Source organism: Andrographis paniculata, unplaced genomic scaffold (genome assembly GCF_009805555.1).
Source record: "Andrographis paniculata isolate CXL003 unplaced genomic scaffold, ASM980555v1 Contig37END, whole genome shotgun sequence".
NCBI classification, from domain to species: domain Eukaryota; kingdom Viridiplantae; phylum Streptophyta; class Magnoliopsida; order Lamiales; family Acanthaceae; genus Andrographis; species Andrographis paniculata.
In genome coordinates, this window is record NW_026137570.1 from 754,099 (window position 1) to 769,746 (window position 15,648).

At 30.2% G+C, this 15,648-nt stretch overlaps 1 protein-coding gene and 1 pseudogene across 1 annotated transcript; both read right to left on the reverse strand.

Annotated features, from left to right (window-relative positions):
* Positions 1 to 156: 156 nt before the first annotated feature.
* LOC127250238 (pectin acetylesterase 8-like) lies at positions 157 to 4,656 on the reverse strand. Its single transcript, XM_051273408.1, has 12 exons — positions 4,487 to 4,656; positions 4,314 to 4,396; positions 3,942 to 4,071; positions 3,127 to 3,206; positions 2,929 to 3,015; positions 2,714 to 2,838; positions 2,098 to 2,158; positions 1,969 to 2,022; positions 1,809 to 1,886; positions 1,349 to 1,454; positions 1,106 to 1,242; positions 157 to 540 (listed from the first exon to the last, which is right to left on the reverse strand). Exons 1-12 carry the CDS (start codon positions 4,611 to 4,613, stop codon positions 376 to 378), a joined length of 1,233 nt encoding a protein of 410 aa, XP_051129365.1. The 5' UTR covers positions 4,614 to 4,656; the 3' UTR covers positions 157 to 375.
* Positions 4,657 to 9,913: 5,257 nt separating this feature from the next.
* Positions 9,914 to 12,584, reverse strand: LOC127250422 (methanol O-anthraniloyltransferase-like; annotated as a pseudogene).
* Between the last annotated feature and the right edge of the window lie 3,064 nt (positions 12,585 to 15,648).

Genomic DNA, 15,648 nt, shown 5'->3' on the forward strand with positions numbered 1-15,648 from the left:
TGCAAGTGGGTCTGCGAAACTTGCACATGCATATGCCACAAATAAGGGACGGGCGGGACTCGAACTCGAGACCTAACCTAGGCTCTGATACCATGTCGGAAACTAATGACCGTCTCACCTAAAAGCTCGAACTTATTAAGTAAACTAAGCCACTAGTTATATCCCGCAAACGGGAGTCCTCAACACTTAGCAACGTAATATTCTTCGATACATAATAATAAGCAAAATACATGGAGAATTATGACATCGAAAAATAGCCCCCGAATTGGAGAGCGTCGCTCTTCCATTTCGGTAGCAAATTATTTACTAGTTTAAAAGCCTCGATGAATCCTCATCGAAGCATATAATATATGTATATCATCCAAAGAACACTTCTCACGTATAAGTATGTTCTTGAAATAGCGCGTCGTCGACTATAGATTGGTCGTGAGATCCAAGAACATCGTTGTGACAAGTTTTGTCGCAAGGGAATGGACAGTCGATCACCCGGAACAGTGGACCTCTGTTAAAATACCAATCTCCAGCTGCTTCGGCAATCCTCTGCAATCAAATTCACACATTGATTACACTGAAAGGGATAAAGACATCATCAGCTTCTGCAAAAGAAATATATTTCCTCAGCAGAAACAGGGGATGCCTTCTTATTATCTGAATTTGGAAATTCTCAAGCTTTCTTATTAAAATAAAATAAGATATATAATAAAACCTCAGAAATTTCGAACCTTCTTAGTAAAATAAAATAATATATATAACAAAACTTCTGAAATTCTGAGACCATTTAAATAGACTCAAAAAATTCCGAGCCTTCTTATTAAGATAAAATAATATATAATAGAATTTCTGAAATTCCAAGACCGTTTAAATGGACTCAGAAAATTCCGAGTCTTCTTATAAAATAAAATATTATATATGTGATAAAGCTTCGAAAATTTCGATATATTTACATGGACTCAAAATATTCCAAATTTTCTTAAGAATTTCCGAGACTACGTACATTAAAATTGGTTTTATATTTTTTAATTTTTTTTTAGAGTATCGGAATTGATTCCAAAGTCATTTCCGAGGCAACACACATTTTTTTTTGGGCAGTGAATTTTCATATGACCTTTCCGGCTAAACGGGGAGAATCTTCACTGAACCAAGAGTCTACGTCGATTTGGGTATGCACGAAGCAAGAATTTATGTAGATCCCCGTTGACGGGCGCGCATTGCCCAATGCCTTGATAAGTTTATCTCTGTACCCTGAAAAAGCACGTCGTACATCATTAGAGTGAATATATATAGTTTGTCTCGAATTGTAAGAAAAAAATAGAAAGAAAAAAAAATGCTTGTTTGATAGTTCATTTACCGTCCAAAACCTCGAGCTCCTCTCTCGAGCATTTGACAATATTGAGCTTGCATTTCATCCAAATTTCATTAGGATCCGAGACATTTGGTATGAATATAAAGTTTATCTGGTGAAGTTAGGACATGAAAACATTCAGACAACGATAAGCATCGAATTTAGAGAGTAAAATATATCATACACCCTGCATTTTATAAAAAATGTACATGAAACCGTATATTTTATTTATTGCATAAAAATCTTTCGTGCTAACATAAAGTCGGCATAAAATACTCTTTCTGTCTACAAGTAACTATATCACACACCCTTGTTTCTTGTTCGCTCGTTACTTTTGAATAAAAATATTATTTATGTCAATTTTATTACAATACGAGGGAATTTTATACAATAAATAAAATATCAGATGTTCTGTACATTTTTAATAAAACACATGGATATATTATATAATTCTAGCGCGCATCACCTGATACCAATCGTAGGCGGAGTTTATAAGGAAAAGGGGCGTTCGAATATCTTGAACCACATTTTCCGGGAAAAAGCACTGCAGTTCGAGGTTTTTGTAAAATTCTTACACAGGCCGAGAATGTCTATAAAGAAACTTGAAAGAAAGGAAATTATTTTACCAAACTCGGTTTCATTCTCCGAGTACACGAAGATGGCAAATTCTTGGCTGATCCCTAAAGTGAGAAATTTCAAGAATTACCAATCGAAAGATGCCATTCGAGAAATGAGAGAAATGGTAGGAATCTTACATGCAATGCAACGACTTCAGCGTAAAAACTTTCGAAGTGAGGAGCTCCCGAAATAGTATTTCTATCGAAGCGAGACCAAAAAATGAGACAAGTTTAGTTAAAGATAACAACGCGATTTCTTACAGCATTAAAGTTGTATGCTATACATTTTGTAGAATATAAGAGTTGACGCTAATAATAATGAAATCAAAGGCCTAGATGTGATACAAACTAAAAATATTCAATTAATAATAATCTAATCTAATGCATATAACTAAATAATAACAATTTAATCTAGGGCGACTGCTATAATGTTAAATTTAAAATTCAAGGTACTAATAGACAACACACAATATTATTATTGACAAAACATCATTTATATTAATATAATAAAAAACCCATGCTATAGTCTTACACAATATATATAACAGTTGATTTTAATACATGACATACTCTTATACAATATACAATATACGTTGTAGTTATGAACAAACATCACATCTCTTTATTACAAACAACACATACTCTGTATAATGAAGATATGTATTGTTTCTATATATTTTACGTATGTTCACAGTGATAATAGAAATTTTAATCTAAATTATAAATTAAATATCTAAAATATCTCAATACTTACACATGTAGGAAATAGCCGGCGTCTGCCAAGCATTTTACGTGGATGGTCCAGGGGAGAAGTTCTTTGAATTTATCGCAATGGAGCATCGTTGTCAATCCTCCTGCCGAGCTTCCGGAGATTAGCACCTACAAAGGAAGTGCGATTGTAATAATTTTGGAAGGACTTGGAAGAATTCTCATTGTCAGAAAAGAAGAAGAAACATATTTTGCGCGTACATTATGGGCATCGACCATTCCTAAACCTAAAAATTCTTCGACTACAGCATCGAAGATCCTTGATCCTCTAAAGTGAAGATTCGTAAACTGTTTGGATTCAAAAATTACTGTCGGTTAGAAGCATGTATTGCATTTGCTATTAAATAAGATTATAGACTTTCTCGAAACTTATAGAAGTCGAAAAACCAGATGTCTCACCGGATCCACTTCTTCGACATCGCCGGTATACGATCCTCCGTCGCAGTAATTAACTTGGATTCGATTCCAATTATGAAAATCTGGTGTTGATTCATTATTGGATTAGCAAAAGATAATAGTGTTTAGTTGGTGATTTATTTATTTTTTATTATTTGATTAGTACTTTATGTGTAATGTTTTGTGAAGGAAATTGATCTATTATAGGAAATTATCAAGATTAAATAGTAGACACTGAAAAAAAAAAAATTGCAAAAGAACAAACCATATTGACGTTTGATATTAGAACACCTCCAAATATTCGACTTTTATACTCCAAAAAGTACATACGTCATGGACTTGCCAACATTGACTTGAAAATATACGACCTCCATCCATAAACTAATATCCTATTTTTCTATTTGAAACTTCCAAAAATGATTGTCTTCTTTCTATATTTATACATAAAATTTATTTTTTTATCTTTACTTTATTTATCTTTTTTATATCTATACACAAATAAAGGGTTAATTTGTCAATTTACAACAAAAAACTAATTACCTAAAACAACGTGTAAATATCACTTAGTACATTAGAAAATGGACGGAGGGAGTATAATTCTTAAAATTTAATTTAACTAAAATATACTAATATAACTTAAAAATAAAATATGTTTAACTTCAGATTATTAAAATTAAGATTTGGGTGTAGTTTGTGTACTATAAGCTCAAATACCTCCTCTTATACAAGTTACAAATGGCATGTATATATATATATGTATATATTTCTGAAATATATATAATCCCAAAATCAATACATATCAAAACTCTAAAACAAACCGGGGTTTTTTGTAGCCTTGTTTGAGAGAATTCCGGCAAACTCGATGGTTTTATTCATGAACTTCGAAGAACCTATATAGCTTTTACTCCGGTCGAGGCAGTCGGCAACAGTGTTGCACCATGCTCCTCCCTAGATAGACATCGCCTTAAGAGATACTAAAAATACGAGTAATAAACTAACGACTTTCATTCGTGTGAATTGATTAAAATATTTCACTGTAAATTGTATAGTTCGATCGAGTACATTGATAATAGAAACAAACATTTCATAACAAAATAAAATAATTACATACAATCTACTAATTAATCATAATTATATGGATATTTTAAAAAACATAAATTAAGATTTCGAATTTATTGAAGTGTATTGACCTGAAACCAAATCAACCAATTTTTAATCCCTGATCCAAATCCTCTATCAAAATGGTAGGCTGGAGGACTTCCATCCAAACACACTGTTTCAAAACAAAATAAAATATGAAGACATAATATAATATATGTTGGAATATCTATATATATATATATATGTTATATGTTTTGATTACCAGCCCCTTTTGCGACAGCACTCTCAAGATAAGAAATATGAACAGATTGGCTTTCAACTCTGAGCACAAAAATCAGGAAAATCACAATCTGCACTATCCATTGCTGCTGTTGCTGAATTCTTCCCATTGTTGCTTTCTTGAGGCATTACATATGCTGAGTTGTTATATATATATATAGAGAGAGAGAGAGAGAGAAAGGGAGAGGAAGAGGGAGAGAGAAGCTTGGATCAATGTGAAGGTGACCTGACCTCAGTGGCGGAGCCAGAGTTATTTCACTGAGGGAGTTGAAGACTTTCGTTGAGGTCGAAAATTCAGACACTTTTATTGTATTGAGTGGGATTAACGGAAAAAAAGATGTATCTTCATTTGGTAGGGATGGTTCAACTCTAGTAAAGACAAACAGTCCATATAGTCAACATAATGTAATCAACGTATGTGGATGGGAGGATGAGTTGGGGGGCTCGGGTCCCCTAGCCCCCATGTTGTTCTATCTCTGCCAAACCCATTTGCGCCGGATATGATAAATTAGAACTGCTATCGGATCGAATCAAGATAAACTTTTCATGTTTCAATTTGACTAATCAAGGGCGAAGCTCGGCTTGCATTCATTCGTTAAAAAATTATGTCATTTATTATTATATATAAATTAATGTTATCACTATCATATTTAATTGCAGACTTAACATTACTATATATATTAATAAATAATGACTGTTGAAAAATGGAGTTTGATCAAATCTCTTTCGAACACTTTAAGAAGGACCAACTCCCCAAAATGTGGGTAACTCACTGTATAACAACCCACTGCCAAGAAATAAATATGAACTCCAAAGTAGTAAATGGGACAAGTGTTTCTTAACGCATCAGTTCGGTTATAAATCAGCCTGCATTTGAAGGATCTAATCTGTGCTGATTAGAGAATAAAAACAATCACAAACTCCATCAATCCATTTCTTCTACAATGGCTCACATTGGAATATTTTCAAAGATATTGGTTGTCACAAGCTCGTACGGACAACAATTATAGAGTAAGACAACTGAGAGTTGGTCGTCTCCTCTGGAAACTCCTCCAGCGAGTTTTTTTGATAAACACATGTTGAAAACATAGAGATAAAGTGAGACCAGAATGAGAACTCGAACAATAATTTCTCTCTCTAGAATAAACTTTTAAATATCTTTCTCTCAACCATGGTGTCCCAGTTGATCAAGCACTTTTGTTTTATTTAAATGTAATTTCAATCAATTATTATCAATTTTATTAAAAAATTTTGTGAAAATTTTAGAACTATTATATAATATTATATATATATGTATTCATGTCTAGAAATTATTAATTTAAAATTTTAACAAACACTATCGAACATTTCTTTTGACAAAGCTCAAGATTGTTTATAAATGTAACGAGTTAAATTTTGAATTTTTGTTAAACTAATATATATTAGAAAATGAGTTTTTCACAAGTTTAAACTAGCTTAATCTAGCCGTGAATAATTTGATTGTTTTCAAGCTCTATCATCCATCGCTTTTTAGTTATTGAGAAAGATGTGTAAGTAAATTAAGATGGTCCTAAATTGGGGATGGAATGGACGGTGGTTCTCAAACACTTCTAAGAGAAATTCTACACTCGTGTTTTGTCAATTTTAATTCTCTGAGGACTCCTTGTACTAAATAATAATAATAATATCAAAATTGTAAGACCATACATTTTTTCTTTTAAATGATTTTTTATTCAACAAATCTATGTTGATAATTGTTATGATTTTTTTGGTACCTAAAAATACAGAAGTAGCAGTGGATCGAAAAATATATGAAACATAATTAAAAACTACTACAAAAATAAGAAAGAACACAATATTTATTTGAAACACCCAAAACCGGATAAATCATGTTGTTGGAGACTCGCATTTGCGGATAAATAATTAATGATTGTATTTCTCTGATAGTTCGAACTTTTAGGTGAGACGGTCATTCTACATCCAATATGGTATCAGAGGTTAGACTATGTTTCGAGTTTGCATCCCCATTTTGCGGCATATGCATGTTCAATTTTTGCATAACCCCAGCACCTCAGGGGACATGTTGGAAGTCCTTGACAGTTCCACCTTTTAGGTGAAATAGTTATATTTTGTATCCGATACCATGAGCATTGAAAAATCCACTCTAGATGAATCAAATTATTACAATCATATAATTTTCGAATGGATGGCAAAAAATTCTACCTCAAAATGTTCACGATGAAATCCTTATATAAAATAATAATAATAATAATAATAATAATAACATCAAATCAAGAGCCTTAGAAATTGAAAGTTAAAATCAAAGATATAATAAAAATAAAATCATATCAAGAACCTTAGAAATTGTTTGTGGGCCTAGTTTGTCTCTATTAGGTTCAGCCGGGTTTACCCAGGGCGCACTCTGACTGCGGTTCCCACCGTTATAAAATAAAAAATATATATAAATACACTATAATAAATTACGACAGTTGTAAATTTGATTCTAGGCCACAAATCTTTTCTATCCGTTTTGAGTGCGTAGTGGTTAAACTTTGGATCGACTGATAAACTAAACCAATAAAAAAAAGTGATCTTACGGTCATAGCTTCATTAGACACCCGTAGGTCATTTTAGACTTATTATTATTATTATTACACACTCGAATAGAATTTGTCTTAATTAACTTTTCCGTTTGGTTGAAGGGATTTGAGTGTTTATTTTTTATATAACTGTCAAATTCATTTAATTTTATTTGCCAGTGCAATTTATTTTAAATTTTAAAAGTTGATTGTGATTTTAAATTCACCCACTTTAATATTTCAACTACTTTTTATAGTGTCATTTCAAATATTTCTTGGAATCAGATAATGTATATATATATATATATTTAATTACAAAGTATTTCAATTTCAAAATAATTCAAATACATTCATTCAGGAATTTAAATTCATCCCATCAACGGAACTTAAATCAAAATTAACATGAATAGTAGGACCTATCCAATACATGCCTAAATAACTAATAACTTGCCAAAATTATCATATCATTGTATTGTTTATAGGTTTGGAGTTGGGAATTGTAAAATTTTAAATCGGAATTGTTGTTTGTGCCTTTGTGGTGATATTAAAAATCTTTGGTTTGATGTTTCGAAAATAAAATTAAATTTTAGTATAATATAAAAATAAAAAATCAATTTGATTTGACGTCAGAAAAGATTAGTAAACAGTAAGATTTGATTTTGAAACTCAAACAAAATCAAAATTCATTCAATAGAATTCGTGTATTTCAATGCCCAAGGTCAATCTAATTTAATTTGAAGAAATAAAATAGAATCAATGAATGTTTGCCAAATGGGACAAGATTTGCATATTTCAACTCAAGCTTAAATCCATTTCAATTCTCCTTTGAACATAATGTGCACATAGCTATGTACAGGCATTTGAGGAAAAAAAATGTTGTAGAAAAAACAAAAAAACCGAAGAAGATGACATATATTTTGCACGCCTCAGAAAAAAAGTGTTTGTTCAGTATATTTTTTTTTGTTAGGTGCATACCCAAGTTCCACACAGAAAAATTAGAAAAAAAATGTACTTTATAAGTTCTACATAAACTCTACTAGTTTAAGGTCTTTTGGAGGAAGTCCAATAAGAAAAATTCGCGGGCTAAGCCCAAAGCAGACAATATCAGACAGAGTGTTGAGTTAGCTCAGTCCCAACATTTTCCAATGTCGCGTTATTATGTATACCTAAACTAGGACATTTGAACCGCCAAAGCTAAGTTAGCTTTGAAGTTATATATGGTTGAAATTATATAACAATGTGCGGAAATTATCGACATACAACTATTCTTTTAAGTTATATATGTTGCGACTTTGAGCTCGCTCTAATGGTCTTGATGCTTGTCCACATCATTAATGGATGTGAATTGGAAATTAAAGTTTGTTAGAAATTAGTACTTCACTAATTCGACTTTTTTTTCCCCGGATCCTTATATAGCGGCATGGCATAGTTGGAGTTAAAACAACTTGCCACATCAATGTTGAAAACAATGCTCGCCAACAATGACGCTGTGTCATAAAATCTCGTGTTAAATGAGCGAAATAGGGAAATCAAAGCAGTTAGGATAACATTTCAATGGCTTTAAAGGACATCAATTACAAAGAATCCAACATACAAGACTACAATTATAAATTTTCTATAAAGTTGATCAAAGTAATAGACAAAACTGTATAAAATCAACCCGGTGGTTTGTCCAGATTGCACAAAAATCTTATATTGTTTAAAAATTGTGCCAAACTCTATGGTTTCAAAAATCCTGCATATAATCCACTTTTCATTATTAGTGAATGTTGACTTGAATTTCTAAATTATCTTTAAAGTTAGAGTGCGTCTAGCACAATCACCGTTAACTAACGGTGGAAAAGGGATTATATGCTGGATTTTTGAAACTATAAGGGAGTCTGACGCAAGGGGTTTCGTACAATTTTTATAAACCATAGATGGATTTTAGGTTGTTTTTCGAAAATAATATAATGAATAATTACTTTACTTTTGATCTTGTTTCTACCGTAGGTTGTGTTTCAACTTGTTTGGCCCAACCTATTTTAACCCGTGCTGATTTGGACTTGATTCAAAATCTTAATGCGAACATCTAAATTAACTATTTTGATGGACACCAAGTCATCGTAACGAATTATATGAAAAAAAAACATTAAAATATTTATATAATTAACTCGTCAATCTAGCCCGAACAAAATTGGACTAGGCCCGCTACAATATCAAGTCACTAGTTTGTACCGATCCTTTCGAGCCCATCCCGGTACAACCCACTAAAAGGTTTTAATATTTTTGGACCCAATTAAAATGGGCCTAAATAGGTTGGGCCCATTTCAACAATTTGAATTTTGTTATGTTTCTCTATAAGGATTGCGTGTAACACACAATAATTATCAATTTCTATTATATGATTTTACACGATCATATTTTAGTAGATTTATCAAAAATAGGTTAAGCCCGGTGCCCTTTCGTATAAAAGTAGAGTTGAGTTTTTTTACAATTTCCAGCCCATTTTGAATGTCCCTAAATTGTTAAAGCAAAATAGTTTTTGTGTGAAGTACATTGCATAACTTGTTACTCTCTCCGTTTTTGTTCAATATATATATATATATATAGATCAAGAAAAATAGTATTTTAATATTTTTTTTGTAAAGGTAAAAACTTCGATTTTTTATAAAGTTAAGTAACGTAATTTTTAGATTAAAGTAAATTGAATGTAAAAAATATGTGGGTGTCCATAAGTGACAATGGTGTAATAGATGGAAAATAATGACGAGAAATTTAAAGAACTATTGAACTTTTTTATTAAATATGATATAATTATATATTTTTTGGTTCTATATATATGATTCAAAATATTTTATGTATGGTTAAACACATTTATTATATGATTCAACATATATACTTTTGTTATACCATTCCACATCACAATTTTGAAATGACTTCAATACATGATCGAAATTCCTCTTCTCGAATGTAAACATATAAAGCATATATATATAGAGAGAGTTAGTTATTCGGGCAACATTAATACTTTGAAAGAGGTTGTCTCGTCATCTTCATCAGCTCAAACTGAAACTTGTCGATGGCCAAAGATGGTAGACGTATGGGCACAACAACTCCATCTTCAGCCTCCTTACCATTCTTTCGAATATTTCCACAAACACGCGGTTATCATGTCGAATATTGAAGTTGAGTAACCCGGTGGCAACAAATTGCCGAGCGCTTGAATGTCTTTGCGGCTAAAGAAAATGGATGCGAGAATGGAAGTGTCATCCTCGGAATATATGTCTCGCGACTTTTCATTTGAAAAGGATTCGTCGCGGATGGTTGCCATCACGGCCCGAGGATATGTAGCGTCGAGGAGCTCCCTTTGCCACACGGGTGACACTGATGGTGTCGACACGCCTTTCGCTAGCTCGGCGATCGAATCCAAAAATTGTTTAAATCCAAAACCATCTCCTATATTATGGTTGACAAGAAGCCCAAGGAAAATCCTCCACAGATGAATCGTGTTACCTACATATTACATTTGGCAAAATTTCAAAATTATTTATTATTAATAACAAAATCAGAGAGTAAAATAGACTATAAATAGTTTGCAAACTAAATATTTAAAATATCTTAATGTTTCCTTAAATATAAGTGGTGTCAAATATAAGTGGTGTGGTATAAACCAATTTGAGTTTTACTAAGAGAGATCGAAAATCATATAGTTAGAATTGTTCACCGAGTTAGAGTCAGAAGCTGTCTTTCAACAAATTTTAGAGTAAGAAAGCAAGCACTTAATTTCGTTAGAGTCAAAGTTAGAAACAAGGCTCTTATTTCCCTTATGGTTGAAAACAATATATGAATCTTAATAGAATAAGAAGAAATGATCGAATGTTGAACATAAACTTTAGTAAAGATAAAAAACAAATTTTACAAAAAGTAAATTTGACAAACGGACAATTACATGCATTTCAAAATCAGGAGACCTTAGGTATATTTGAGCTGAGTTTACTTGGAGAATGCGGCTCTAATACTATATTGTATTTTATAGAATTTTAGAGATGCATAATATTAATGATGATTCGGGTGTGTTTCTTTTGGTTGAGTTTGAGAAAAATTGGTTTGATTTTGGTATCAAAATAATATTTGATGTGATATTTTGTGAGAATAAAAAATGTATTTTTTCGGAAAACGCAGAGTCTAAATACTAAAATTTGGAGAAATTGTGTTAAAGAAACACACCGAAATCTTAGTTTGATAAATAGACGTAAGATAAAATAAAGTAATGAAAACTTAATCTAAATCACAAAACAATATCTAAACTATATTTAAAATATTTCAATACTACATGTTATATAAATTTTATGAATTGGGATTTTTTGTTGAGTAATAGTTCGAGTCAAGCTTGAGGAAAATAAACAAATTTGTCTTTTCTATGTTGCCGAGCTACTCGTCGTTCTTTATATTTTACGAGCTCAAGCGAAGTAAAATTTTAAAAAAAATGAAAACTTTAATATATTTTGTGTATAGGATCATTCTTTATTTTTACAAGCTCTGGTAAAGTGAAAGTGAAAAATTTAATAGCTTATAGATAAATCATTAAGCATTTTCTACCTGATCCAAATTTAGGATGAATTTGAGTATGTAGGAACTCAAACTTAATATACTTTATTTTTTGAAATTAATCGTAATATGTGTTATATATATTATATAAACACATATATTATGATATTGGTATATACCTCGTATCTATTGTCAATATATATTTCATTTATTGTCAGCACCGCTCAATAATTAACAAAGGCCAAATTAAAAAATGATCATGTATTATTATAATAATGATATATCTTCTTCATCTTTTAAAAATTTCGGTTGATGTGATAGGTTGACTAATGACCATAAGGTCATGGTTTCAAAGTTTGCTAATGCCTTGTACTCGCCCGATGCTTACTTAATGCGTATTTTCAGATTAAAAATTTAATAATCTTTTTAATCCTTTCCGAGAATTCTTTTCCCATCTTCAATATAAGAAAATTATACATATCCTAAGAATGATATCGAAACAAAAAAATTTCATCGCAAGCACGCAAACCTTACTTGAAATAACATGATAGGAACACCGATGATTCCTTCTCCACGGCGAGTTTCGCAAATAAGTTTCTCCGCATATGGGCATGGCGGAAATATCCCATCCCCAAGCTGCTCGATTTTGACATTTGCCTCAGCTTCCACGAACGCAACCCCTTCATTATTACACTCAACCATAAGTTTTCTGTCTGGCCCTTGAAAAAATCTCCCGGCCAGTGGATAGTAAGCATCGAGGGCTTTGGCTAAGCCATCTCTAACGATCTTAATGGGATCACCTAATGTCATCGCCACTTCAACCCGCGGTGGATAAAAAAAGATGAAGGGGACATCAAATCGAAACCCTTCTTGATCATCCACATCCGAGAGTATCTTTATTTCATGGCTCGATGAATTATTTCTCCTGAGTGCGCGAACCATTTTGGGCTCGCCGCGGTTCACTTCGAAGACCAAAGTTTGTGATAGTGCCATGGCTCGATTGATCTCAAGGGAAATGGACAATTGATTTTGGATCAATGGTTACAATTTTAGTAGAAAATGAGTCCCAAAAAGATCTAACATTTATGTGAGATATATGTTATTCGATTTTATGTATTTCTCAATTGAAAATGATTTATTTTGAGATCAAGAAAGATTATATGCGCCGAATAAATATAATGCTATTGTCCTAAAGTTAATTATTATTATTAAAGATCTACACATAAACCTTAAGATTAGGGCATAGTTACTATGAAGTATTCGATTTGGAAATTAAATATAAAGATTAGAGTTTGTTTGGTTAGGTTTAGAGAATAGTGGGATTTAAAATTGAAATAATTTTTTTTTTATGTAATATAAATAAATATTTGATATAATATTTTAAATATAATATTTTTTAATATACTACATTAAATAGCGGCGGCTACTATATTGGAATATAAAATTCAGTACTTAACACATAATATAAACATAAATTACACCATGTAAAAATTGATAATAAACTAGATAAAGACAAAACATATAGATTATGTTAATATAATACGAATGCAAATGTAACACAAGAGCTTTTATAATACATGACATAGTCTTACATTACACATGTTATAATTGATTTCAGGACAATATATATATATATTTAATCATATCTATTAAATAAAAACATATATTGTTTGGTTGTTTAAACTTACTAACTGAAAAAATCAACATAATGCTGTCAAATCAGCATGATAACTATTCCAAAATTAAATATAAAATAAATTTATGAACAAAAATGATTTTAAAAAAATAAATAAAGAAAGAAAATCATGATGTCTGTCTTTTATATTTTCAAATTGAAATCAACATTATTTATTTTAAATATTTTTCAATAAATATATATATATATTTTTCACAAAATATCAAATTAAAATATTATTTAAATAAATATTCAATTTCAAATTTATTTGAAATCATAACTGAATAAGTTCATATATTTATTGTTTTAGTAATGAGAGGTATGTGTGGATAATGTAAACTTAGACGACATCCTTTGAAAGTAACACATCATTTTAAATTTTATTTATTTATATACATGGCTTTGTTTATATATATATATATATATATATATCAAATATATATTTATTCGTACAAAAGATCACAGATATTTTGTTTTTTTATTTTTAAATTTTTTAAAACTCAAAAATTTCAAAAATCTTTTATATAAACGAACATACTCCCTCTGTCCAATATTTATCTAATAATTTGTTTCTATAGAAAATGAAATTACAGAGAAAATGAAAGTAGATAATGAAATTGAAGAGTAAAATTTTTTGGATAGAGAATAAGAATTAATGGTGTCGTTTGGTAAAATAGAGAATTAAGTTAAGAAATATATATAAAAAAATACAGATATATGAATGGATCAAATAATAATAAATAATTAACCGGATAAAAAAAAGTTTTAACGAATGAGAATTCGTGAAAAATATTTTTTATGACTTTTTTCTTAAAAAAATTGTAAATTATATACAATTTCTTTTTTAAAAAATTATATTTTAGTTCAATTTCTTAAAAAATCGTAAAAAATAAATATGTTACCAATAAAGTAAATTTGATTTTTGTAAAATTGAAATAATATAATTTTAAAAAATTATAAAAATTAAATAGTACAAAAAGATAAAAATAAAAATAGAAATATATATTGTCACATCATTTCTTTGCCTATGGAAGAGAAATAAAAACAGATAAATGAATTATTTATTTTTCAAGTTTCATTTATCTTACTCAAACAAACAAGAGAAATGACACAATTTTTATTTCTCTGACCTTATTTTTCTGTGCCAAACACACCCTTAGACTTTTAGTAATTTATAAATAAATAATGCAATAGAAGGATAATTTGTTTTACCTTTACTAACCTATTTGGTTTTTTTTTTTTTTTTTTTTTTTTTTTATATGGTATTTTTGTTATATTGTATTATGTATAATTTTTTTATTTAACTGAAATGTATAATCACTTAAAAATAAACAAATATATTAATTTTAGACCGATCAAAATTGCAAAAACAAAAAAAAAATAGAGTAAACTGTTTTTGTAAACAAAAACAAAATTGCCAATGACAAGAAAGTTTTTGGGTTCTATTATTATTTGTCAAAACATGGGCACAAAAGTAAAGTTGGGACCAAACTACCACAGTTCGATACTGACATTGCTTCGTCTAATAAATGAACATGCACGAAATATATTTCCTTTATTTGTTAAGTGGAACCTCTTATTATTTTAGTTCCGTAAGTGGAATTTGTCGCAAACTAGTCCCATAAGTAAAAAATTTTTTCTGTTTTAGTCCTCCGGCAACAGAGACGCCCGCGTGGCTCGCCGGAGGTGACGTGTCCGCCAAGTCAGCGACACCTGGCGGACACGTAGATTTATTTATTTATTTTTCATTTTTCTTAATTTTTTAATTGAATCAAATAAAAAAAATAAAATAAATACAAATAAAATTTAAAGTAAATTAAAAATAAGTTTTAAAAAAAAATTAAAAAAATGAAAATAAAAAATAAAAAATCCACGTGTCCGCTAGGTCAGCGACACCTGGCGGACACGTCACATCCGGTGAGCCACGCGGGCATCTCCGGCGCCGGAGAACTAAAACAGCGAAAATTTTTCACTTATGAAACTAGTTTGCGACAGGCTCCACTTACAAGACTAAAATGATAAGAGGGTCCAGTTACGGGACTAAAATAACAGTTTACCCAAACAAATAAAGGAAATATATTTCGTGCATGTTCATTTATTAGACGAAGCAATGTCAGTACCGAACTGCTGGTAGTTTGGTCCCAACTTTACTTTTGTGCCCATGTTTTGACAAATAATAATAAAACCCAAAAACTTTTTTTCATTGGCAAAAAAAAAAAAAAAAAAAAAAAAACGCGTTTACATTACTAGGTTTGTTTATTTAGTATGGCATAATATTTTTTTTATAAATATTATTAAAAAAATAGAATATGTAGGCATTAATAAAGTATAATCCATATATAGTCTTTATTTATTTACAAAAGTTAATAATTTAACAAAATT